We start from the raw sequence: 27,207 nt of genomic DNA, 5'->3' as shown, positions 1-27,207 counted from the left end.
TTAAAAAACTTTTTAAAGAACCAAGCCTCAAAAATATTAAATTCATATACACTTGTAATGTAGGAATCTTCTGATTTATAATTGTCACCTGTTCGTTCACTAATACTTACAGAGCTCCGCCTATGTGCCAGGTGGATGCTGGGCACCAAGGATGCACAGAGGCTAAGCTCCGCCCCTTGGGGCTCCTGGTAGGGGAGGAGACTGGCCTTCATGCTCAAATGCCCTGTGCATGACATACATTGTACTGATTGCATGACAGTTGTAGGGCACTTAATGTGTATAAGCTCCTTACATGTTCTCATAACTGGCATTCATTGGTTTGAATACTGAAAGCAATGCTGTTAAGTAATTTAAATTATTAGAGTATTCCAATTGGATAAATTAAAAAACAAATTCAGTAACTGGCCTGTGGCCACGTGCTTAGGAATCAGTCAGAGCTGGGATTCCAAGCCCAGTCTTCTGGTCCTAGATCCCATGCTCTTTCCTCTTCTGCACCCTGTGTTGGGAGCCAAGATTGAAGGTGTATTCAGCATTCCCCCCAAGTGTGAAATGCAAGCAGCAGATGCTGTTCCAGGTGGCTTTTAGGAGGTCCACTCATGAGGAATAAACAGTGCTGAGATACAGGGTGAGGAAATGACTGCCTGTCCAGTTGGTTCTTTTGGTCCTTTGATTGATTCATCCGTGAGCCTGTGTTTGGGGCTAGAGCATCTTTCTCTCCCGAGGAAGAAGAGGCCTCGGGCTCAGAATGTGGCTAAGCAGCACTGCCAGGGAGGATTGATATCGTTGTTGTGAGTTTGTTGCCTTTACTTTTTCTGTGTGGTGTGTGTTTTGGCCTTCCACTTACTGAAGTGATATGAAATCTCATTTCCAAATAAACATTTAAATATATAGTACTTTAAATAAGTAAATTAGAGGGAAGAGGTGAGAGGACAGGGGAAGTAGCGAAGGTGGGACCCAGGGACTGAGACTTGGGAAGAGCTCGTGGAGTGATACTGGCTACTCTGTCAACCTCATGTGCCTTCGGGATTTTTGTTTCATCTTCCCCTCCACCTACCTGCAACTTCCCAAACCAAAAGCATCTTCAGAAGATGATGACAGTGTGTAAGGAGCACATGCAGATGAATAAAGCATTCCACCCAAGGTCTGTGGTAAGATGATTTTAGCCACTAATGTTTGATCTGCTTTGAGAGATGAGTTAGTCCTTTCAGGATTCCCTCTCTCGGGAGGGGTGATCAGCACATGGAAACGTCCACCAAGATTCCCGCCCTGCCTGGTGCAGCCTCACTGTTTCAACTTTGTTTTCAGTCTCCTCCTCACACCCAGATTCTAAGGCTCATAGCCAAGACTTACGTCACAAGAAGTCTCTGGACATCTAGGGTGGTGGTGTCCCCAAATTTTTTTATTAATTTTTTTTGGAATATAGTTGCTTTACAATGTTGTGTTAGTTTCTGCTGTACAGCAAAGTGAATCAGCTATACGTATATAAATATTCCCTCTTTTTTAGATTTCCTTCCCATTTAGGTCACCACAAAGCACTGAGTAGAGTTCCCTGTGCTGTACAGTAGGTTCTCATTAGTTATCTGTTTTATACATAGTAGTGTGTATATGTCAATCCCAATCTCCCAATTCATCCTACCACCACCCCTGCCCCCCTTGGTAACCATAAGTTTGTTTTCTACGTCTGTGACTCTATTTCTGCTTTGCAAATAAGTTCATCTGTACCATTTTTCTAGATTCCACATACAAGCAATGTTGTATGATATTTGTTTTTCTCTTTCTGACTTACTTCACTCTGTAAGACAATCTCTGGGTCCATCCACGTCTCTGCAAATGGCACTATTTCGTTCCTTTTTATGGCTGGGTAATATTCCATTGTATATATGTACCACATCTTCTTTATCCATTCCTCTGTCGATGGACATTTAGGTTGCTTCCATGTCCTGGCTATTATAAATAGTACAGCAATGAACATTGGGGTGCCTGCATCCTTTCAAATTATGGTTCTCTCCGGATATATGCCTAGGAGTGGGCTTTCTGGGTCATATGGTAGCTCTATTTTTAGTTGTTTAGGGAACCTCCATACCCAACCTTCAATAAGAAATGACGTTTATCCAAACATCAGTCAATAAAGGAAAGCAGCTATGACTCCAATTTCAAACTATGTTATAATTTTCAAGAAGAATGTTTGCTTCTAAAAGAAGTTAAACTTTCTGACAGAATACATTGAGATGTAATTATTCTTCACTAAACTGTTAGAAAAGGTATTTCTAATCTTGATTTCCTAATTTCTAAAATAATCCTCCCTTCTAAATTTTTACCGTGAATCCCGTGTCTCGGGTCCTGCAGGAAGAGCCTGGGAATGGTGCCGATAGGTTTTATAAATGAATAGATGTCAAAGAGAGAGTCACAAACCTCTCATTAAAATTCCTTTTTCTGCTATACTTGTTCATTTCCAAGCCTGTCATGTCTAAAAATGTATGCTTAGATTTTCAGCCACATTTGATGGAGCGTCTGTGCTGTGATTTGTGAGGTGAGGACATTTTAAAACTCACAGCTCTCCAAGAAATACCATGGAAAAGACGTTTGTTTTTTAACAGAAAGAAAAGAACAAAACAATAATCGCCCCATTTCTAAATGCTGTGTAGAATCCATGGAGGGAAAACAATGGAAAGGACATTGTCAGGGTGACGCTAACAAAAAATGGCAGCAAAGTCAGTAAGAATTTACTGTCATCAAAGTCTGAAGCTCTAATGTTAGAACAACAGTAATTGCTAGCGCTGGCTGAGCACTTCCTGTTTACCTGGTGCATTGCACTTGTCAAGTCTCTAGGTCCTTAAGACCGCCCTGTTGTCAGTAGGGAGACTTGCTATGTTTTCAAATAGGGACATGGCAGATGCCCACGTGCTTTTTAAAAAGCTTACCCTAGGAGAAGTGTATAAACCAGAGGGAGTGACCAGGTAGGAAGCTACTGCAGTAATGCAGACCAGAAGTGAATGGAAGTCAGCTTTTCTGTCTAGTCCCAGAAGGAAAGGAGCAGCTCGCTTTCTGCAAAAACATCCATTTGTTCTCTAGATGTTTCAAGGATTCCTTTTTCCAAGGCGGACCCTTGCTCATCTCTGAAGATCTGAGCACTGTTAGCACAGGCTCACCGACAAGTCACTCTTCCAAGGCAGGTGCAGAGGTGGAGGAAATTACAGTTCTCGAGTTGTATTAACATCTCAGACCCTGGCAGTATCTGCATCTGAGGGGAAATGAAAATCGTTATCTCTCCGAAAGATGGTGGCACTCTCTGAGGAAGGACTCAAACCCAGACTGATTTTACAGCAATTACATCAGTCGCTTTCACCTGCCTTTAAAGCAGAGCAGTCCCCTTTTTGGTGGCCACCTGTGACAAGCCGCTCATTGGCATCACGATTTTGACACCCCGTCTGATGACTGGGCCTCCTTGGAAGCGCCAGGGTAATGCAGTGAGGACAGGGCCAGGACCAAGTTCCAGGACCTTTGCAAAATTGCTTGATCTCATGATGTCCTGTGACTGTGATCAGAGATAGGCATGCCCAAATCAAAACAGTAAACTTGGACCAAGATTTATGTAGTGAATATAAACATATAAACAGTGCTGTAAATCCCTTGTAGTGCAGCGCCTCTGCTACCCCATCCTCACTGCTCAAGAAGCAGCAGAGACCCTATCGGGACCATCTAGAAGGATGAGTCTGCACATGCAGCCTTTGACTTTCAGACTGAGGAATATCCCTCTCAAGCCCCCTCCAGGGGACAAGAGACTCCCCGAAACTCTGTGCTGCCTCCGCAGCATCAGCGGGTGAGAACATCCTCGTGAAACCGAAAGTGGGGTCCAGCTGCTTGCCGCTCAAAAACCAGTAAAGAGGCAAGGTTGCTGGAAAGGAAAGTTTGCTTTATTTTGGATGCCAGCAACTTGGGCAGGGTGAGGGTGGGGGACTCCTGTCCAAAGGCTGACTCCCCACCAACTGACAATCAGTGGACGAGAGGTTTCAGAGACAGAGGGAGGGGGCTACCTGCAGACACAGCACAGTCAGCCTTGACCGTCGTCTTCTTATTGGTTATCGGTGGTCTGACCAGCGTCGTCTTGATTGCTTTAAGTACAGTTAATATTCAGTTCCAGGGTTGGATTGTTCCCACTTCCTTGAGGCCAGTTCTTGGAATTGTGGCAGCTTATGTCATGGCTACAGTCTGGTCATCATGTAGTTAACTTCTTCCACCTGGTGGAGGTTTCAGTCTCTATAAGACAGCTCACAGGAGATGGCTCAGAACATTATCTATAGCCCTTGAGGAGGAACTGAAGGTCCTTGACTTTGCTTAATGACTAAACTATTATTGTTTAGTCTTGTTGGACTGTTTTCCTTTGTTTCTGCATTTTCTCACTTCTCTGATTAAAGTTATTCTTTGGCTAAAGTTTTTCTACGGACAAAAGGCAGGTGGATGACATGGGGCGAAGGACCATAGGGTCCTGCTCGGTTTCACTCACGTGTGTGGGACAGCGGCTTCCAGGCCTGAGAAGGTAGACCAGATGGGAGGCGTCACTGGGCCCTGCTGAGCACAGCGGGTCTTGTCACTAAGCTTCCAGGGAACAAAGGGAAGAGGAATAAATGCCAGGAAAGGGTTGACTATCCCCAAACAGCTACCCTCTGCCTCTTAAAATTAATGCTCTGGGCTTCCCTGGTGCTGCAGTGGTTGCGCGTCCGCCTGCCGATGCAGGGGAACCGGGTTCGCGCCCCGATCTGGGAGGATCCCACGTGCCGCGGAGCGGCTGGGCCCGTGAGCCATGGCCACTGAGCCTGCGCGTCCGGAGCCTGTGCTCCGCAACGGGAGAGGCCACAACAGAGGGAGGCCCGCATACCACACACACACAAAAAAATTAATGCCCAACTGAAACTCACACCAAATATATCAAAATAGCCCCCTTTTTTGTATAGATATTTTATTTATTTATTTATTATGGATGTACAATATGATGTAATTTTCAGATGTATAATGTAGTGGTTCACAATTTTTAAAGGTTATATTCCATTTATAGTTATTATAAAATATTGGCTATATTCCCTGTGTTAAACAATATATTCTTGGAGCTTATTTATTTTATATCTAGTAGTTTGTACCTCTTTTTTTTTTTTTTTTTTTTTTGGCTGCTTTTTTGGGTCTTCGTTGCTATGCACGGCTTTCTCTAGTTGTGGTGAGCGGGGGCTACTCTTCGTTGCGGTGCGCGGGCTTCTCATTGCGGTGGCTTCTGTTGTTGCGGAGCACAGGCTCTAGGTGCGCGGGCTTCAGTAGTTGTGGCTAGCAGGCTCTAGAGCGCAGGCTCAGTAGTTGTGGCGCATGGGCTTAGTTGCTGCATCGCATGTGGGGTCTTCCTGGACCAGGGCTCGAACCCATGTCCACTGCATTAGCAGGTGGATTTTTAAGCACTGTGCCACCAGGGAAGCCCTAGTTTGTACCTCTTAATCCCCTACCCTATCTTGCTCCCCACCTTCCCTCTCCCCACTGGTAACCACTAGTTTGTTCTCTATATCAGTGAGTCTGTTTCTTTTTTGTTGTATTCACTGGTTTGGTTTTTCTACATATAAGTGGTATCATACAATATTTGTCTTTCTCTGATTGACTTATTTCACTTAGCATAATACCCTCCAGGTCCATTCATGTTTTTGCAAATGGCAAAATTTCATTCTTTTTTATGTCTGAGTAGTGTTCCATTGTATATATGTACCACATCTTCTTTATCCTTTCATCTGTTGGTGGACACTTAGGTTGCTTCCATGTCTTTCCTACTGTCAATAATGCTACTATGAACATTGAGGTACATGTATTGTGTCAAATTAGTGTTTTCATTTTGGGGGGATATATACCCAGGGGTGGAATCACTGGGTCATATGGTAGTTCTATTTTCAGTTTTTTGAGGAAGCTCCATACTGTTCTCCACAGTGGCTGCACCAATTTACATTCCCACCAACAGTGTACAAGGGTTCCCTTTTCTCCACACCCTCTCCAACATATGTTATCTGTGTTCTTTTTGATGATAGCCATTCTGACAGGTGTGAGGTGATATCTCATTGTAGCTTTAATTTTCATTTATCTGATGACTAGCGATGTAGAGCATCTTTTCATGTGCCTGTTGGCCATCTCTGTCTTCTTTGGAAAAATGTCTATTCAGGTTTTCTGCTCATTTTTTAATCGGGTTGTTTGCTTTTTTGATGTTGAGTTGTATGAGCTGTTTATGTATTTTGGATATTAACCCTTTATCGGTCATATCATTTGCAAATATTTTCTCCCATTCTGTAGGTTGTCTTTTCATTTTGTTGACGGTTTCCTTTGCTGTGCATAAACTTATAAGTTTAACTAGGTCCCATTTGTTTGTTTTTGCTTTTATTTGCTTTGCTTTAAGAGACAGATCCAAACAAATATTGCTACGATTTATGTCAAAGAAAGTTCTGCCTATGTTTTCTGCCAGAAACTTTATGGTTTCCAGTCTTACATTTAGGTCTGTAATCCATTTTGACAAAGCCACCTTACTATGCCTCAGTCTTTGTGATTCCGTGAGATATTGGCCTTGCCTGTGGAATGTTCAGCAACAACCCAGACTTCGAAGTTACTGTTTCACCTCTTTTTCTCCATCACTGAACTGAAGAGTATTTTTTTTTCTCTCTTCCCACTTGATCAGTGGTTTTCAGATTTTTTTTCCTGCTTCAATTCACTTGAGGGATATGTCACATCATTAGCGGGAGCCTAGTACTGCAATGATTCTGAAGGTGGAAAGAAAAGGAGCTTTGAAACTGGGCAAATTTCCTGAAGAGCAGGTCTGTTGAGGGTCCCTCCAGGGTGCACATGGCTTCACATCCCGGGAAAATCACTGTGCAGATGGTAAGAGAGCCGTGTGTCATCCAACAGGATTATTCCACAAAAAGTGGAAACCGTAAATGCCTGGCGACTTCTGACCCACGGCCAGGGCGACTTCAGAAAGCTGAGTGTACAGTGTGATGCAGTGAGCACAAAGGCACGTGTCCTCGGCCAGCTAGGTGGTCAAGCACAGGGAGCACAGGGTTCAGAGCCAGGCAGCCCTGGGTCCAGGCCCCAGCTGTTCTGCTTCCCTGCTGCGTGGTTGCAGGCAACCCACTTCATGCCTTCTGATCCTCAATTCCCTTCTCTATACCGTAGAAATAAAGACTTGCCTGGTAGAACTTCAAAGATGCCATAAGCATATATTATTCATATAAGACATTGCTGTGAAAAGTCACTCATTCAGAGTAATATCCAACAGAATAAAAAACATTTTTAAGCTCAGTCAAATGTCAGGGGTACTGTTTCTGGGCACTAAAACATCACATAATATTTTGGGCTCTAAACCTCAAGTCCATTATCACATAAGAGAGAGATGTTAGGTAAAGGAAGGCAATATGGCAACTATTGCCTAGAGCATCACCAGCTGAATCCTGCAAAATAGAAATTACATTTGGAATTGAATTACATGGTGCTAAAACATGGCCATTTGAAGTCCCGAGATTAATTAGCAAGTTCTTTAAAGATATCAGTGTGTTGGCATTTAGATTTCAGTTTGTTTAGAAATAACAGTTCCTGGGTCAAGGTTCTTGTTTCACCCAGCCCTCACCTCTCTTGCCCTTGAAGGCTCACACACTCCCTTTGGCTGCCTCTGTCCAGGACATTGATGATGGCAGTGACTGGTGGCCACCGCTGCCTCTGGCCCCGAGCTGCCAGGGCCACCTTCCCACTGACCCTCCACCCTGCGGCCTGTCAGGCAAGCATGGGTGGCTTTAGTGCAATAGCAATAAATAGTTTATATGGACCAAATAAAATGCAGCATTGGAAGAACCCAAAGAGGCGTATGGGTAGAAAACAAAGAAGTTCAGAGACTTTGCACGCCCCAGTGAGGGCATCTTCCTTCTTTTAGCGTGATGATTTTAGTCATTTTACGTGCACAGTTTTATTCATATGAGAAAGGGAGGAAAACTTCGATTTCAGAAGCTTCTAAAAACAACTCGACCCTGCACTGCCTGAGAACACACCGTGCATTAGGTACAGCCTTGACCTGCATCCCGTCCTTCCCAGCAGCTTTTCTGTTGAATAGGGTCTGGGTTTTTTTTCTCCTTTTTTTAACATCGGGGAGCTGTGGCATTTTTAACTGACTGCAGCATCTTGGAGTAACATTCTCTTGAGGTGGGCAACTGCGATGTATAATTATATCCTGTGGAAAATGATGGTGGTGTGAGGGGTGGGAAGGAGGTTACTGAATCACAAAAACATGTTTCCTGTTCAGAAAAAAGTGGCCGCGTGTGAGATGTTCCGCGTCCTTCTGCTGTGTGCCCAGGGAGCGTGCAGCATCTTTTACGTGGAGTCGTTGGTATTCGCTGGACCTTTGCCTGCTTTCATTTTTATTGTTTCGGAGACTTATTACTCTTGCAGAGTGGTTCTCCGGTTTGCTGCCTTTTCTCAGTATAGATGAGCTAAGGTAGTCAGAGGAAACACTTTAATTACATTTTAAGCAGAGTCAAAGCCTAAGTCTATTTATGAAAATTCTAACAGACGGTGCAGTGAGACCATTAACTTCAATCCCCAAAATAATATGAAGTGGTTTTTTTCATAATAAAAAGTCCATAGTTGGTGCGTTAAATTGTATCTGCATATTAAAAGTATGCCCTGAACGCTAAATATTGCCTAAATGTGAGTATGGTATTTAAAAACCCCTCCTGTGGAAAGCGTCCTTGGAGCATGGGCCGTTGTCGTGTCTCCCAAGCTGGTCCTTACGCAGCTGCTCCGAGGATGGGGCATGATCAGCTGCAAAGAAACCCCTGCACTGCGGTTGAATAGGATTTTAACCATAACCTGCTCATAACTTTTGTCAAGCAAAAACGGGAGAGATTAAGGAGGAATTGGAGGTTGTACTAAAACGTGAACTTAAGGGTGGGGGAAATGTTAGGAGTAGGTAAGCCAGGTATCCCCCGAGCGGCCAGAATTCATGTGCTCAGGAATCCTCTGAAGGAATTCCTTCAAGGACCCGAGTTCTCTCTTTCTCAGCAACTGCAGGATTCAAAACCTGGTTGGCTTTCCCTCCAGTAAATGTGAGAGGAACAGCTCTTCTCTAGAGCCACGTAAATGATGTGGTGATTACTTACTTCCCAGGAATACTGGTTCAGAGTACGAGTCTTCTGAAAGCATTCAGTAATTCAATTTATGCAGTTTTATTGGAACACATACCGCTTTTGACCTTCTTGCAGATAAAAAAGATAGCCAAAGCACCTTTTGTTCTTACCCCAAGAAAAATGCACAGCAGAAAATTGTCTGAAACATTTGTTGATTTGCTTCATTTATTAAAAGATATTTAAAAGCCGAAAGGGCTATGAAATAGGACATGGTAGAATGATTGTGTAGCAAAATTACTTAACTTTCCTTGGGCGCATTTCACTGGTGGGTTTATTAGTGACTATCTGTTCAGCTCATGGTCTGCCAAAAAAGAAAGGTGGTAGGTCACAGGGTCATCAGAGAAGGCTCAGTCCCTCGGGAAGACAAGGCCTGGAGGAAGAGCCGCTTCTGCCTCTGGAGTCTCACGTCTGTGCCAGGCCTTGCTGTGGGCCACGCAGGAAGTGGTATTCTATAGCCCTGATGACCTGCGTTTCTGCCCTGATTGCTATTCTTGCTCAGAATTCCCAAGCCAGGGGCTTCCCTGGTGGCGCAGTGGTTGAGAGTCCGCCTGCCGATGCAGGGGACACAGGTTCGAACCCTGGTCCGGAAAGATCCCACATGCCACGGAGCAACTAAGCCCATGTGTCACAACTAATGAGCCTGCTCTTTAGAGCCTGCGAGCCACAGCCACTGAAGCCCCTGCACCTAGAGCCTGTGTTCCGCAACAAGAGAAGCCACTGCAATGAGAAGCCCGCGCACCACAACGAAGAGTAGCCCCTGCTCACCGCAATTAGAGGAAGCCCGCATGCAGTAACGATGATCCAACGCAGCCAAAAAATAAAAAGAATTTCCCAGCCGGAAAGGCAGCCAGGGGCTCACTATGCAAAAGACCCATATGTCATGTCACAGCTTCTCTGAGTGCCCAGTGGCTCTAGAGCAATAGGTAAAGTTTTATTTTCTAAGAAGAAATTTAAACGGTTGACTTTTGTCCTACTGCAGGCATAAGAGGGAATCTAAAGTCTAAGGTACATATGTTCTCAGCTATTTTGAAAATGTATGCTAATGGAAAGCCATGACATTTGAAACTGGGTCCATCTTAGAATATTTTTTAAATGACAATCTCCATAACAAAAGAAAACAAAGCCAGGTGATCAATCCAGAAAGCCCTTTCTTCCTCTCTCTGGGCTCCCTATTAGGTATATTACTTACTTTACAAGCCAAGGATAAGAACACATGGTCTTCATAATGCAAATGTATTCATGGGAGTGTATTCACGGGGAGACTGGCTGTATAATCGGAAGCAAAACCGTGCCAGAAAATGCGAGACCCGACTGTGGATGGCACCAGTCATCTGATCTGTTCCTTGAAGCAGCTTTTTGTTTTGTTTTGTTTTGTTTTGTTTTGTTTTGATTTGATTTTGATTTTGTTTAAGAAGAATACATTCTGCCACTTAAACTAATTCACATAATTCCTGGCTAGGAAGTTGGGGAGGCTCGTGGCAAGCTCTCCCACTTCTACTGCCGCTCTCCTGCTGTTGCTTCCCTGCAACGATCACGTTATCCTAGGAGATAAGAAAATCTCCTATTTTGTGAAAGCAGTCAACAGTTAAGCAAAGTTTACTTGACATCTTTTATATTGTCTTGTTGCAAACCTTCATTTGGAGACAAGGAGATACGGTCTAGGTTGGAAAACAGTCACTGGTCATGCGCAGATTTAACTGTATCCCCTCCAAAGCCCTTGTCGGGAGGGGTGATCCAGAAAGAGCAGTGGACTAAGGGTCAGAAAGCATTGAGGTCTGACTCAGGCTGGTCTGCGATGATCTGGTTGTGGTCCTCCTGCACCTCCCGTCTGCAGCAGTAAAGCAGGCAGGTGGTCCTCCGTGGCTGCTACTCATGAATAGTAGTCAAGACGCTGGGCTCTTCATTCTGCGCACTTACTGATGCCCGTGGTCGGTGCTCAGAGATGGGGAGCGTGGGCCCCACGCTCACAAAAACATGCAGAGGTCAAGTGCAGGGAGACTGGTTATCATCTCGTTGTTGATTTTGTCTGTTTTCTGGTCACCAGTTAATGAGAACAGTCAAATTAAAATAACTTTTTCTAGGGGCTTCCCTGGTGGCGCAGTGGTTGAGAGTCCGCCTGCCGATGCAGGGGACGCGGGTTCGTGCCCCGGTCCGGGAAGATCCCACATGCCGCGGAGCGGCTGGGCCCGTGAGCCATAGGCCGCTGAGCCTGCGCGTCCGGAGCCTGTGCTCCTCAGCGGGAGAGGCCACAACAGTGAGAGGCCCGCGTACCGCAAAAATAAATAAATAAAAATAACTTTTTTTAGACTCGCAGACTTAGAGAACAAACTTATGGTTTCCGGGGGGAGAAGGGCGTGTGGGAGAGGGATAGATTGGGAGTTAGGGATTGACATGTACACACTGCTACATTTAAAATAGATCACCAACAAGGACCTACTGTATAGCACAGGGAACTCTGCTCTACACTCTGTAATGACCTAAATGGGAAAAGAATCTGACAAAGAATAGATATATATATGTGTATAACTGAATCACTTCGCTGTACACCTGAAACTAGCACAACATTGGTAATCAGCTAGACTCCAATATAAAACAAAAGTAAATAAATTTTTTTAAAAAACAACTGTTTTTAAAAGCAAGGGCTGTTGGAATTCCTGTGATCACCATAAATGCTAAAGAAACCCAGCTGTGATGTGGGCGCCTTCCCGCGCAGAAAGCGTCTGTCTGTTTGTCAGGAATGGGAAGGAACTGGGGTGACTCAGGGTGGCTTTGTCTCCGGTGGCCCAGCAGCATCTCCTTGTACTAGTGGAGCAAGTGCCTCCTCCCTAATCCGTTGTTGACCCCCTCTCCATCTGTCTGTCTCTCATCCTGTGGGGAGTTAACTAGTGGCCATGGGTCTACTGGAAGACACCCAGGTCTTCTTCAGAGTCAGGTCCCTTTTTCGTCTTCCCATGAAAATAGCAAAGTCTGGAAACTTTCACATGGGTGGAGAAGGCAGAGGGGAATGAAATTGTAATTGCATCACAGCAAACTCAAAGTATTAATAGAATTAAATTGTTATAAGGGAAGTCAAATAATAGTTATTACTCAACGGGAAAATAATTGTCATTCATAGAGTAACAAAGACACTATTCAGAAAAAGAGAATGACTTTAAAATCCCTGAAGCTATTTTAAATGCATATTTTATGGCGGAATAGACGTTACATGTCTGAATAAATCCTTTATCTATCCTATAACAGTCTTGTTCTAGATGGAATTAACTAACGATTTTTACTGTATTTTTATTAGCTTAATTTATTAATAATCCTGAAAATGTTTTTATTTGTTTTTGTCCTGCATTGCACAGTATCTTACCCTTCAGTTAGCAATGTATATTGTGAATCTGTTAATACAGCTCTAAGTGTGTAGTACGTCTGATCCTGGTCTGCCTCCATGGTTTTATTTCAAAATGATAAATACAATGTAAAAACTATTATGATAATGAGGTGTCAACAATGACCATGACTAAGGTACCTTACTTTAAAATGGGCAATTGAATACTGTTGGTGGGAATGTAAGTTTGTGCAGCCACTATGGAAAACAGTATGGAGCTTCCTCAGAAAACTAAAAGTAGAATTACCATATGATCCAGCAATCCCACTCCTGGGCATATATCCGGACAAAACTACAATTCAAAAAGATACATGCACCCCTATGTTCATAGCAGCACTATTTACAATAGCCAAGACATGGAAACAACCTAAATATCCATCGACAGATGAATGAATAAAGAAGACGTTGTATAATATATATATATATATATATATATATATATATATATATATATATATATATATATATACACACAACGGAATTCAGAATTCCCAAGCCAGGGGCTTCCCTGGTGGCGCAGTGGTTGAGAGTCCGCCTGCCGATGCAGGGGACACAGGTTCGAACCCTGGTCCGGAAAGATCCCACATGCCACGGAGCAACTAAGCCCATGTGTCACAACTAATGAGCCTGCTCTTTAGAGCCTGCGAGCCACAGCCACTGAAGCCCCTGCACCTAGAGCCTGTGTTCCGCAACAAGAGAAGCCACTGCAATGAGAAGCCCGCGCACCACAACGAAGAGTAGCCCCTGCTCACCGCAATTAGGGGAAGCCCGCATGCAGTAACGATGATCCAACGCAGCCAAAAAATAAAAAGAATTTCCCAGCCGGAAAGGCAGCCAGGGGCTCACTATGCAAAAGACCCATATGTCATGTCACAGCTTCTCTGAGTGCCCAGTGGCTCTAGAGCAATAGGTAAAGTTTTATTTTCTAAGAAGAAATTTAAACGGTTGACTTTTGTCCTACTGCAGGCATAAGAGGGAATCTAAAGTCTAAGGTACATATGTTCTCAGCTATTTTGAAAATGTATGCTAATGGAAAGCCATGACATTTGAAACTGGGTCCATCTTAGAATATTTTTTAAATGACAATCTCCATAACAAAAGAAAACAAAGCCAGGTGATCAATCCAGAAAGCCCTTTCTTCCTCTCTCTGGGCTCCCTATTAGGTATATTACTTACTTTACAAGCCAAGGATAAGAACACATGGTCTTCATAATGCAAATGTATTCATGGGAGTGTATTCACGGGGAGACTGGCTGTATAATCGGAAGCAAAACCGTGCCAGAAAATGCGAGACCCGACTGTGGATGGCACCAGTCATCTGATCTGTTCCTTGAAGCAGCTTTTTGTTTTGTTTTGTTTTGTTTTGTTTTGTTTTGTTTTGATTTGATTTTGATTTTGTTTAAGAAGAATACATTCTGCCACTTAAACTAATTCACATAATTCCTGGCTAGGAAGTTGGGGAGGCTCGTGGCAAGCTCTCCCACTTCTACTGCCGCTCTCCTGCTGTTGCTTCCCTGCAACGATCACGTTATCCTAGGAGATAAGAAAATCTCCTATTTTGTGAAAGCAGTCAACAGTTAAGCAAAGTTTACTTGACATCTTTTATATTGTCTTGTTGCAAACCTTCATTTGGAGACAAGGAGATACGGTCTAGGTTGGAAAACAGTCACTGGTCATGCGCAGATTTAACTGTATCCCCTCCAAAGCCCTTGTCGGGAGGGGTGATCCAGAAAGAGCAGTGGACTAAGGGTCAGAAAGCATTGAGGTCTGACTCAGGCTGGTCTGCGATGATCTGGTTGTGGTCCTCCTGCACCTCCCGTCTGCAGCAGTAAAGCAGGCAGGTGGTCCTCCGTGGCTGCTACTCATGAATAGTAGTCAAGACGCTGGGCTCTTCATTCTGCGCACTTACTGATGCCCGTGGTCGGTGCTCAGAGATGGGGAGCGTGGGCCCCACGCTCACAAAAACATGCAGAGGTCAAGTGCAGGGAGACTGGTTATCATCTCGTTGTTGATTTTGTCTGTTTTCTGGTCACCAGTTAATGAGAACAGTCAAATTAAAATAACTTTTTCTAGGGGCTTCCCTGGTGGCGCAGTGGTTGAGAGTCCGCCTGCCGATGCAGGGGACGCGGGTTCGTGCCCCGGTCCGGGAAGATCCCACATGCCGCGGAGCGGCTGGGCCCGTGAGCCATAGGCCGCTGAGCCTGCGCGTCCGGAGCCTGTGCTCCTCAGCGGGAGAGGCCACAACAGTGAGAGGCCCGCGTACCGCAAAAATAAATAAATAAAAATAACTTTTTTTAGACTCGCAGACTTAGAGAACAAACTTATGGTTTCCGGGGGGAGAAGGGCGTGTGGGAGAGGGATAGATTGGGAGTTAGGGATTGACATGTACACACTGCTACATTTAAAATAGATCACCAACAAGGACCTACTGTATAGCACAGGGAACTCTGCTCTACACTCTGTAATGACCTAAATGGGAAAAGAATCTGACAAAGAATAGATATATATATGTGTATAACTGAATCACTTCGCTGTACACCTGAAACTAGCACAACATTGGTAATCAGCTAGACTCCAATATAAAACAAAAGTAAATAAATTTTTTTAAAAAACAACTGTTTTTAAAAGCAAGGGCTGTTGGAATTCCTGTGATCACCATAAATGCTAAAGAAACCCAGCTGTGATGTGGGCGCCTTCCCGCGCAGAAAGCGTCTGTCTGTTTGTCAGGAATGGGAAGGAACTGGGGTGACTCAGGGTGGCTTTGTCTCCGGTGGCCCAGCAGCATCTCCTTGTACTAGTGGAGCAAGTGCCTCCTCCCTAATCCGTTGTTGACCCCCTCTCCATCTGTCTGTCTCTCATCCTGTGGGGAGTTAACTAGTGGCCATGGGTCTACTGGAAGACACCCAGGTCTTCTTCAGAGTCAGGTCCCTTTTTCGTCTTCCCATGAAAATAGCAAAGTCTGGAAACTTTCACATGGGTGGAGAAGGCAGAGGGGAATGAAATTGTAATTGCATCACAGCAAACTCAAAGTATTAATAGAATTAAATTGTTATAAGGGAAGTCAAATAATAGTTATTACTCAACGGGAAAATAATTGTCATTCATAGAGTAACAAAGACACTATTCAGAAAAAGAGAATGACTTTAAAATCCCTGAAGCTATTTTAAATGCATATTTTATGGCGGAATAGACGTTACATGTCTGAATAAATCCTTTATCTATCCTATAACAGTCTTGTTCTAGATGGAATTAACTAACGATTTTTACTGTATTTTTATTAGCTTAATTTATTAATAATCCTGAAAATGTTTTTATTTGTTTTTGTCCTGCATTGCACAGTATCTTACCCTTCAGTTAGCAATGTATATTGTGAATCTGTTAATACAGCTCTAAGTGTGTAGTACGTCTGATCCTGGTCTGCCTCCATGGTTTTATTTCAAAATGATAAATACAATGTAAAAACTATTATGATAATGAGGTGTCAACAATGACCATGACTAAGGTACCTTACTTTAAAATGGGCAATTGAATACTGTTGGTGGGAATGTAAGTTTGTGCAGCCACTATGGAAAACAGTATGGAGCTTCCTCAGAAAACTAAAAGTAGAATTACCATATGATCCAGCAATCCCACTCCTGGGCATATATCCGGACAAAACTACAATTCAAAAAGATACATGCACCCCTATGTTCATAGCAGCACTATTTACAATAGCCAAGACATGGAAACAACCTAAATATCCATCGACAGATGAATGAATAAAGAAGACGTTGTATAATATATATATATATATATATATATATATATATATATATACACACAATGGAATACTACTCAGCCATGAAAAAGAACAAAATAATGCCATTTGCATCAACAGGGATGCAACTAGGGATTATCATACTAAGTGGACTGGGCGTTTGGGGTTAGTAGATGCAAACTATTATATATAGACTGGATAAACAACAAGGTCCTGAGATCAACCATAATGGAAAATAATAGAAAAGAATAGAAAAAAGAATGCATATATAGGTATAACTGAGTCACTTTGCTGTAAAGCAGAAATTAACACAACATTGTAAGTCAACTATACTTCAATTTTAAAAAATAAATAAATAAAATGGCAATTTAAAACTCTAACTCTTACGCTTACAGTGTTATCATTTCCCTCTTGGATGTGATGAAATGGTGTGTCCTGATGTTCTGTTGTGTGGAATTAATAGTGCAAGGGGGACAGAGTCAGGTCAGGGCTCTTTTCCAGCCAGTCTCTGTTGAGGGCCAAGCTGTAGGGTAACAGCAGCTTTAACACACAGCAGTTCACAGAAAGCACGTGCACTTTTTTTTTTTATTACATCTTTATTGGAGTATAATTGCTTAACAATGGTGTGTTAGTTTCTGCTTTATAACAAAGTGAATCAGTTATACATATACATATATCCCCATATCTCTTCCCTCTTGCGTCTCCCTCCCACCCTCCCTATCCCACCCCTCTAGGTGGTCACAAAGCACCGAGCTGATCTCCCTGTGCTATGCGGCCGCTTCCCACTTGCTATCGGTTTTACATTTGGTAGTGTATATATGTCCCTGCCATTCTCTCACTTCGTCCCAGCTTTCCCTTCCCCCTCCCCGTGTCTTCAAGTCCATTCTCTAGGTCTGCGTCTTTATTCCTGTCCAGCCCCTAGGTTCTTCAGAATGGTTTTGTTTGTTTGTTTGTTTTAGATTCCATATATATGTGTTAGCATACGGTATTTGCTTTTCTCTTTCTGACTTACTTCACTCTGTATGACAGACTCTAGGTCCATCCACCTCACTACAGATAACTCAATTTCAGTTCTTTTTATGGCTGAGTAATATTCCATTGTATATATGAAGCACGTGCACTTTTACAGACGGACAACATGAACCCTGCGGACAGTGCCTGTGCAGGTCTCCGAGTACTCCAACTCCGCACACACCCATGCTGCAGAAGTCAAGCTTTATTGGGGGATCAAAACCCAGCAGACTGCCCCCAGACACTGCAGTCACTCATTCATTCAATGACTAATTATCGGACTCCTATCACGAAGCGTGGGCTCCACACCAACAAAAATGAGGACCACGCAGCCCCTGCCTGGGGGCATCCACAGCCTGGGCAGAGACGGTTAGGATATGCCCAGCGCTGTCCACTGTGTGGTCGGGTCTGAGCCACCTGCAGGCAGCAGCGCTCCCCATGGGGTCTGTGAGCAGGCGTGTCCCCACTCTGACCGTACTAAGGAGCAGCTCAGCTGATACGACACAAGTGGACCCATGAAAAGGAATAATGAATTGGTCCCATTGAAGCGCAGACTGATTGCTCAATAGTGGCCAAGATGGCCAAACGCTTTAGCGGGGGATGGAGAGTAGGGGAGTATAAAGGAGCTTCCGTTCTAAAGAGGGAACTTGGAAAGCCATGCTGGGGCGTGTTTGAGGATGTGAGTTCCTGGTACCACATTCTCTGGCCCCAGAGCGTTTTAGAACGATGTTTCCACACACCTGATCTGCCTTTGTGTCTTCCTCCTGCTCTTCCCTTCTTTCCCAGTTGGTGCCAAGGAAATATAAGAGTAGGTACAGAAAAGACAACAAATCAGTGTTACTAAATGCTTCTTGCTACCATCCTTCTCCCCAATACCTCCTTATAGCGTTGACTATACGTGAAGGTAAAACAGAACATGAACTAAAGTGGAAATTAAAATTCCCGATTTTTTTTTCACTTGTCAACTGATAGCAGAGGACATTTTCATTATAACTTGAACAGAAAAATGTATATCTGACTAATAACATGAAGATTAAAGACCCTAGGCATAATAATGCCAAATCCTTAAATAAATGGACATCTAAGCTCCATTAAAAATTAAAACTCTGACAGAAGTTCTTAGAGGATTTTAGGCTGGAAGTCATGAAGTCTTAGCTTACCTACTTTCACAGTTTTAACCAAAAATAACCTTCCTTCAGTTTGCAGTTGGGAAGAAAAATGATATCTTTGTATCTCGTAGGAGAATATTGAAAGGATGTAATATAATTAAGAAATTGAGAGAAATGTTAAATTTTCTGTAATAAATATTCAGGTAGGATGGGGATGAACCCCCAACCATTTTCAGTAGATGGTACAGATAAATTGTGGGCTTACTTTTCAGGCCCCATCCGTGTTTGTGGCATTTTAACTAAAGGAAAAAAAAAAAAAAAAACTAAATGAGACATTTAAGATATAAAGTAGTTTAATAATCCATTATTTCACTCCTGTGAATATTCTTTTCCTTCCTTGACCCTTGTACATTTTTTAAGAACACCCCCCAGTCATTAAGATCCCTGTGTTTGTTTACCGCACCGAATTGTAATTCGTCATGTCACTTTTCTCTTTCTTCCAGAGCTTCTTTGAAGGGCAGTCTGCACCATGGGACTCTGCTAAGAAAGATGAAAACCGAATGAAGAACAGATATGGGAATATTATTGCATGTAAGTGTTGACAGCATCATTGTGCTGTGATGTAACTCTCTTTTCACATCTGCTAAGATGGACCACCAGCCTCATGCGGCAAGAATTTGCAGTGCAATTACTGCCTTCATCCCGCTGGAAAAGCTGGTGTGATGCTCGTATTAGGGAAAGGAAAAACTGCCTAAATACCCCCGCTATGTCCGTGTGTCTTGCCGTGGGGCTAGTTTTACTTTTAGATTTAAGGTTTGGGTAACCTAGGTAATGTTCAAATGCTGAGACAGAAAATGCATTTTGGAAGGAGTAAACATAACAGATCTAATGCTTCCCATCTGCTCCATGAGAAGGAATAGACATAATGATTCGAAGCACGCCTCGCTGCCAGGAGCTTCTCAGCAGACATGAGCTCATTAATCCTCAGGACACTGGGGGTAGGGAGGTCAGTAATAGCCCCATTTTGAGGACAGGAAACTGAAACTCAGAAGTTAAATGGTAGTCCCTGTATCGCAACACTCATTAGCAAAAGAGCTAGGATGATATCTCAGAAATTCCCAGTTCCTGTGAAAAGGAATGGTACCAATCCATAATGCCTCGGAGGGTTTTTAAATCGAGCCCAACCTCATTAATGTTCCGTAAGGATGCCGGGATGCCTGGTAGATTGATGAGCTTCCTTCTTCCAGGGCTGAAGCCATCCACCCCCTGCATTAAACTGCTCAAAGCCACACGTGACTGCACCGAGGTACTGACAAGGTACTCACGGAATTAATACTATCTCTAAAGATATGTAAATTTAAAAAACAATAATAATGTGAAATATAGAGCACCTAGCTCATCCTCCCTTATTACTTGTAAGCGAACAAACTTGAAAGGTTTGGCTACTCCAGCGGAGCTATATATTATCTTTCTTGGTTGTGAAAGTGCGGTTAGATTTTATCTGCCTGGGTTAACATTTTCTTGGTAAGACAGTTGAGCTTCTATAGCAGCGCCACCCAGTAGAATTTTCCGTGATTGTGGAAATGTTCTGTGTCTGTGCTGTCCGGTGCAGTAGCCCTCACCATACCAGCACTTGAAATGTGGCTGGGGTGACCGAGGAACTGAATTTTCTATTGTATTTAATTTTAATTATTTTTAATTTAGATCGTCCATGAGACGATGGGGTTCCCATATTGGATGGTGCAGACCTACAGTGTGTTTCATTTTTAAAAAGAAGGGTGTCGGGGTTTACGTGTAATATGAACCATCCCAACTGGGCCTGAACATGTCCTGTTTTCCCTTTGGCCACTCACAAAGCCAAACCACTGGTTTTGCAGATAGCAAGTGCTAGCTTCGGGTGTCTTGTGCATTCATTTACTTAGAGCTTCATTTTTAGAGAGAAGATGTTCCCCTGAGATCTAAGGCTTCATTGCCCCTCAGTGAATTCAGTCAGCACTTGGCCCCCCGAGGACCCCAAGGTGATGGGGACGATGTCCCTGCCCCCAGGACAGAGCAGCCCAGGCAGATGAGAGACTGTGAGTCTGGTCCCTCTGCACCAGGACGCAGTCCTGCATTGGAGCTGTGTGTACAGTGCTGTGTGCTACAGGGGCTCAGAGAAGGAAAGCATTATTTCCAGCCAGAGAGGGGTCATGGGAAGAGTCCATTGGCCAGTATAGATCCTCCCAAGTTCCCTCGTGTTCTCTGCGAGCCTGCTGAAGCTTCACACCCTCAGAAGAATCCAGATTTCTCCAAGTGGCTTATAGGAGCCTTCGCAGGGTTCCTTCAGCTCTGCCACTAACTCCCAGGAGGCCCACGGAGGTAAAATGGGGACTTCACAGCCATGCCACCCACGCCAGGTGGAAGAGATGTCAGTGAGCCCTTGTCCTGCGGCCGCCATATCCGAGGTGTGGGCCTCACCCCGAGCATCTGGAGAGCAGCGCCCAGGGCTCTGATTTGGGCTGTGCTCACAGACCCGGCCTGCCTCTGTTCAGTGTGACTTTGACTCCACTCCTTCCCAATGTGTAGTTTGACGGCTGCCCTTGGTAGATGTTTGAGAAATAGTTTTGAATGCTTAAAGAAAAAAGTGATAAAAGCTAGCATTTGCTGAGCACTTGCTATATGCTAGACACCCCTGTTACACCTGTTAAGCCCTTTACACCTGTTAACTCCCTCACTCCCTGTAATGATCCTGTGATATGGGTAATATTGTTTATCTATTTTATAGGAGAGGAAAACTGGGGCATAAAGAAGGTGAAAGGGTTACACAGTTAATAAGGTGGGGACAAGATTCCAACGCGGGGGCGGCTCTTATAACCACCACCCAGTGGATGCTGGGTAGTCAGTCCCCACCGGCCGTTAGCCTCATTGCCTGCACAGGCCAGGGTCTGTGACAAGAGGCAGCTTAAGGAGACTTTCACCCCCCTCCTCCCCATTCTTCACCTCCCCAGGCCACCTCCAAATAAATATACAAACTAAGTACAAAGAGTACTCTCCACGTTGAAGGCAGCTTCAAGCCAAGTCCTCCAGCCCCCAGGCTGACCCCCTGTGGCCCCCTGTTCTGAAATTCTGGAGCTGCCGCTGTTATGGGCCTTCAGCAGAAATTCTTCTTCGATGGCTTCAGATCTGTTGCCTAAGAAAGATATTGGGGTCGGGGTCTAATTTATGTATTAATTGTTAGCCTATCATCACTAACCGTCGCTAGCTCAGAATGGGCGTCACCGCCAAGATCATCTTCAACTCTCGAGACCCTGCACTTAGGACAGATTATTTCATCGCCCTAGGCAGGCACTGGCTGTGGTCTGTGTGTCCAGCAGAACGTTGTCAGAGGTGGAGAGGGTTTAAATCTACCTCCCACCCCCATGAATGTACTGTCTGTGGGCTGGACCAGACTAGGATGCACGTGAACTAATAGGACAATGTAAATGACTAAGGGAAAAGCCTTTGGGGGCAAAAGAGAGGAATTTAGGATGGGGAACTAGAAGACACAGTTCAGAGTCTGTTTCACCACGTATTAGCCAAGTGACCTTGGGAAAGTCATGAACCTTCTCAATGTCCCAGTTTCCTAAAAAGCCAGCTCTTGTGGAAATGAACTGAAACGCCACATAAAAACATCACTGGGCTTCCCTGGTGGCGCAGTGGTTGAGAGTCCGCCTGCCGATGCAGGGGACGCGGGTTCGTGCCCCGGTCCGGGAGGATCCCACATGCCGCGGAGCGGCTGGGCCCGTGAGCCGTGGCCGCTGAGCCGGCGCGTCCGGAGCCTGTGCTCCGCAACGGGAAAGGCCACAACAGTGAGAGGCCCGCGTACCGCAAAAAAAAAAAAAAAAAAAAAAAAAAATCACTGATTGTTGTTACCTTTAAAAAATCACATCTTTCTTCTCTGTTACTCCTTACCTTTGCTCAGCTTAGTGGACTCTGTAGGTCATTTAAAATGGAAAAACAAAAGCAGCATTTGGAAGTCTCGGGTTGGAAATGGTGAACTTGTGGATAATTGCAGATGCTACGTTGCTCCCTAATTGTCAGCAGGATTCTGCACAGCGACCCGCTCATCACGGGCTGTGACCATGGGCTCTATTTCTGGAGACTTTGCCTGGCTGTCGCCTTTATTCCTGATAAATCCCAGAGGGGGAGGATTTTCCAGCTCTCACCTGCCTCCATCTCACCTGTTGGGCTCTTTCAGTGTTTCTTCCATCAGCTTGCGTTGTTTTTGTGCTTTTGTAGGAACAATGTCAGAAAGACGTCCTCTGCCCAGGCAGCTCTGTCCAGTCTCCTGATCTTACCCCTCAGCTGCCGTGGCATTCTGAAGGCTTTCCCCACGCACACATTGTCTTTTTTTATGTATTTTTAAAGTAAAGATTGTCTATATTTAAAGTGTACAACATGATGCTTGATATAGATAAATAGCGAAATGATTACGATAGCCAAGCTAATGAAAGTACCTTCCCCTCACGTAGTTGTCATTTTTTATGTGTGGTGAGATCACCTGAAATCTACTCTCTCAGCAAGTTTCTGGATTCAATGCAGTATAATTAACCATCGTCATCATGGTGTACATTCACTCTCGAGACTTAGTCATCCTTTGTAACTGCCACTTTGTACCCTTTGACCAGCACCCCCCCATTTTACCCCTTCCCCCCGCAAGCTCCTCGTAACCACCCTCCCACTCTCTGCTTCTGTGAGTTTTACTTTTTTTAGAGTCCATGTACAAATGAGATCATGCAGTGTTTTTCTTTCTGTGTCTGGTTTATTTCACTCAACATAAGGTCCTAAAAGTTCATCTATGTCGTTGCAAATGGTTACCTTTTCCTCTAGTTTTCTATTGCTTTCTAAAATCCCTCTAGAACTGTCTGTGGTTGTTTACATAATTGTCTATAACGGTCTATGCTGACGTATTCTGAGACATCAGCCACTTAGGCCACCTACCGAACAATTATTAATGCTCTTAAAATAGGGTGTGCAAATCCTGAGATGCTACTAGCAGCTAAATAGCAGGAGTTTGATGCCACATATGGGTTGCGGAAATACCGCTACTGCTGGCTGGCTTAAATACCAGCACTGCCCTGATGCCAGCCCATGCCAAGTCTGGTGTTAGAACTCACAGCCTGAGTGCTGTTTCTCTAGGGGGGCCCCAATCCAGCATGAGCTCCCAAGTAGGGTCTGATGAAGCCACTGCAGTGCTAAGCACCCCTCTGAGAATCACCATTTGGAGCTGCTTCATTTGAGACTGGATGTCTTTAGTTATGGCAGCGAAAATGAATCTTTGATATTGTTAAAGTTGTAGAAGGATTTCAGGAATAAAAATACTTATCTAAATCACCCTAATGTATACACTCATACTGGTTGTTTCTTTAAAGGCGTGGAGAAAAGTATTACATCTCCCTTCCCCACTAAGAAATTCTGTAATTGTGGAAAAATCAGTTTCCCTGACTGGGAAGCCCACTTCAGGGAGTCTAGGCTTTGGGAATAGCACCACTAACTACGAAGAGGAACTGGGGGGTTCAATGAACATGTCCTAGAGATTCTTGTTGGTGCTTTTCAGAGAACATAAGAAGTGCTTTAATGATCACATTCGTAGTTTTGCAACAGTGTTTGCATATAAAATGGTTTTGTTTGTTTGTTTTTGCGGTACGCGGGCCTCTCACTGCTGTGGCTTCTCCCGTTGCGGAGCACAGGCTCAGCGGCCACGGCTCACGGGCCCAGCCGCTCCGCGGCATGTGGGATCTTCCCGGACCGGGGCACGAACCCGTGTTCCCTGCATCGGCAGGCGGATTCTCAACCACTGCGCCACCAGGGAAGCCCTATAAAATGGTTTTAATGGTGCCTAAAAACTGTTTATTGGCTCTTGTTCTTAAGTAAGGTGAACTTTTCCCTCATTTACATGCTAAATTTGCTGAGCTAGCCCTTTCCAAATATAAACAAATACCCCGTCCACTATTAACAGACACACACACACACACACACACACACACACACACGCGCGCACGCGCGCGTAGTCCCCCTGGTAGTCTCAGCAGTTCTTAATTGTAATTAACAATTACATTTGAGAGAATAAGATGCAAGTCAGACCAAAAGAATGAAACTCTGCCATTTGCAACCACATGGATAGACCTAGAGGGTATTACGCTAAGTGAAATAAGTCAGAGAAAGGAAAATGCTGTATGTTACCACTTATATGTGGAATCTAAAAAATAAAACAAACGAATATAACAAAACAGAAACAGACTCACAGGTACAGAGAACAACTAGTGGTTACTACTGGGGAGAAGGAAAGGGGGAGGGAATTGAGAGGTACAAACTAGTATGTATAAGATAAATAAACTACAAGGATGTCATGTACAGCACAGGGAATATAGCCAATATTTTATAATAACCTTAAATGGAGTATAATCTATAAAAATATTGAATCACTATCACTATTTTATACACCTGAAACTAATATAATATTGTAAATCAACTATACTTCCACTGAATAGATAGATGTTAGATAGATAGATAATAGATTAGGTAGGTAGATAGATAGGGCCTGACGCAGGTGAGGAAGGGAGCCCAGTCCAGGCGGAGGCCCTGAGGGAGGGACAGCCAGCCCGGGTCAGCGTGGCGTCGGGGACAGTAAGGACCTCGTGTAGCTGGAGCAGAGGAGGCACCTTCCGGGGGGAGAGGCCGGAATTGTGAAGATCCTGGGGAACAGCAGTGAGCCAACACATACTCAGCCCCCACACTCGGGAAGTTGACATCTCCTTTGAGAGGAAGAGAGACTTGATTATACAAATAAATGAAATAAAAATAAAAATGAAATAAAAGTCAAGGGCCATAAGGAGAAGAGCGCAGTCCTGCAAGAAGCTGTGCGTGGCAGCTGACAGATTCCGGAGGATGTGGAATGAAGACAGCTGACCCAGGGGCTAGAGCAGGGGTGCTCAGACATGCGGGAACCCATAGTTTGAGGAGGGGAAGGAAGGCGGGGTGGCCAGAGCTGGGGGGGGGGGGGGCGGGAGGTGGGCCCGAGAGAGAAGAAGGTGGGAGCCAGGCCTGCAGGGCCTTCTGGGGCAGAAGAGCTGGGGGGGGGTAGGGGGAGGGGGAGGTGGGCCCGAGAGAGAAGAAGGTGGGAGCCAGGCCTGCAGGGCCTTCTGGGGCAGATTCAGTGTTTTAGTCTTTATTATAAGAACAAGGGACACCTCATTAAAGGGTTGGGAGGGAGGGGTTAATCTAATTTACATCTGGAAAGATTCGTCTAACTGCAGTAAAGAGTGAATCAGAAGGGGACCCTAGCTAAAAGAGTCTCTCTCGGCCCAGGTGACAAGGCATGGTAATGTGGACTAGAACGTAGCAGATGGATTCAAGGGAGACACAGGGTCAGAGGTGACTCCTGTGTTTCTGACTTGGGTGGATGGAGGATGGACGGCAGACAGACAGACAGATGGAAGGACGGGCTGTTTACGAGGTGGGTAACACTGGAAGGGAACCAGACTGGAGCTCGGGGGTGGCAGTGAGGTCGGCGGTAGCAGGGAAAGCTTGTGAGTTGAATCCGGAGATATACTGAGACGCCTTTGAAACATTCAGATGGGATACCAAGTAGGCAGTTATGTGGACGGTTCTGGAACCCAAAAGAGATGGAAATTTGTGAATCTTGGGCCACATCAGTGGTGGTCGTGAGGTTCTCTGTGGAGGGAGCATGGAGGGCATCGAGGGCGTAGCACCCAGCCTGGGGGGGCTTTAAAAATGAGAAACACTGAGACACAACCTCTTAGCATGTGCAAAGGAGCACGTGTCATGGAGGGGAGGGGGCATGCAGGGCGTCCTGCTGGGGGGTCTAGTACAATGAAGACGGTGATGTAACAAGGTGGGGAGCAGCCGTGAAACTGCCAAGAGCTGCTTGGAATGAGTAGGGGAGGGGCGAGGGGGGTACAGCCTTGATCGTGAGGACCCACGACTCTTATATGAAGGGGAGACCCTTCTGAGGTCTGGTTTCCGGCTGGACTCAGGGTGCCCGTGCTTAGTGAGGCGACTAAGAAGACAGGGTGAGCTGTGACCCGGTCTGTCCCACCCAAGTCTTCTCACAAACTACCCCATCTCCGTGGCCCGGGCTGAGGGCTGCACATCCCCAGGACTTTGTCTTAAAGCAAGGTGCTTCTTTCTGCTAACTGAGCAACCGTGTCACGTCTGAGGGACGTACTAGTGTCGCGATCCAGGTTAGGTATAAAGGCAGGCGAAGGTGGGAGAGAGGGGGACAGGGTGAGTGTAGGGGGCAAGATGCACTGGGAGAAATCAAGTTTTGATTTCCTGCATCAGAACTCCGGCAGACGAGAGCAAGACAGAAACATATCCCACAATATGTGCAGGAAAGAAAAGGGTAAATTCTAGAAAAATCAGAAAAAATAAAATAAGAGTCAGGGGATCTGCCAGGAATCTGAAAATAAAGAGTAGGCATCTCTGACAAAGGGTCCAGGTAAAAAAGTCAGAAACAAGGCAAGACTAAGAAGTTGGCGACACAAAACCAGCAGCAGAAATGTTAAGGCCAGACGCTATCCAACTCTTAGAGGAAAACATAGGCAGAACACTCTATGACATAAATCACAGCAAGATCCTTTTTGACCTACCTCCTAGAGAAATGGAAATAAAAACAAAAATAAACAAATGGGACCTAATGAAACTTAAAAGCTTTTGCACAGCAAAGGAAACCATAAACAAGACAAAAAGACAACCCTCAGAATGGGAGAAAATATTTGCAAATGAAGCAAC

The 27,207-nt window shown here is 44.7% G+C and overlaps 1 protein-coding gene across 5 annotated transcripts in view; it reads left to right on the top strand.

Moving 5' to 3' along the window:
* Window positions 1-27,207, top strand: part of PTPRM (protein tyrosine phosphatase receptor type M) — an 805,568-nt gene that overhangs the window by 682,478 nt on the left and 95,883 nt on the right. For all 5 annotated transcript variants that reach the window (XM_028480386.1, XM_028480385.1, XM_028480384.1 and 2 more), the window contains one exon: window positions 18,939-19,026. In XM_028480386.1, coding sequence (XP_028336187.1) covers window positions 18,939-19,026 — 88 coding nt within the window. The remainder of the gene's footprint in view (window positions 1-18,938; window positions 19,027-27,207) is intronic.

This window comes from Physeter macrocephalus, chromosome 19 (genome assembly GCF_002837175.3).
Source record: "Physeter macrocephalus isolate SW-GA chromosome 19, ASM283717v5, whole genome shotgun sequence".
Lineage (NCBI taxonomy): Eukaryota > Metazoa > Chordata > Mammalia > Artiodactyla > Physeteridae > Physeter > Physeter macrocephalus.
Note: the sequence above shows the minus strand (reverse complement) of the source record. Positions and strands in the feature narration are given on the sequence as shown.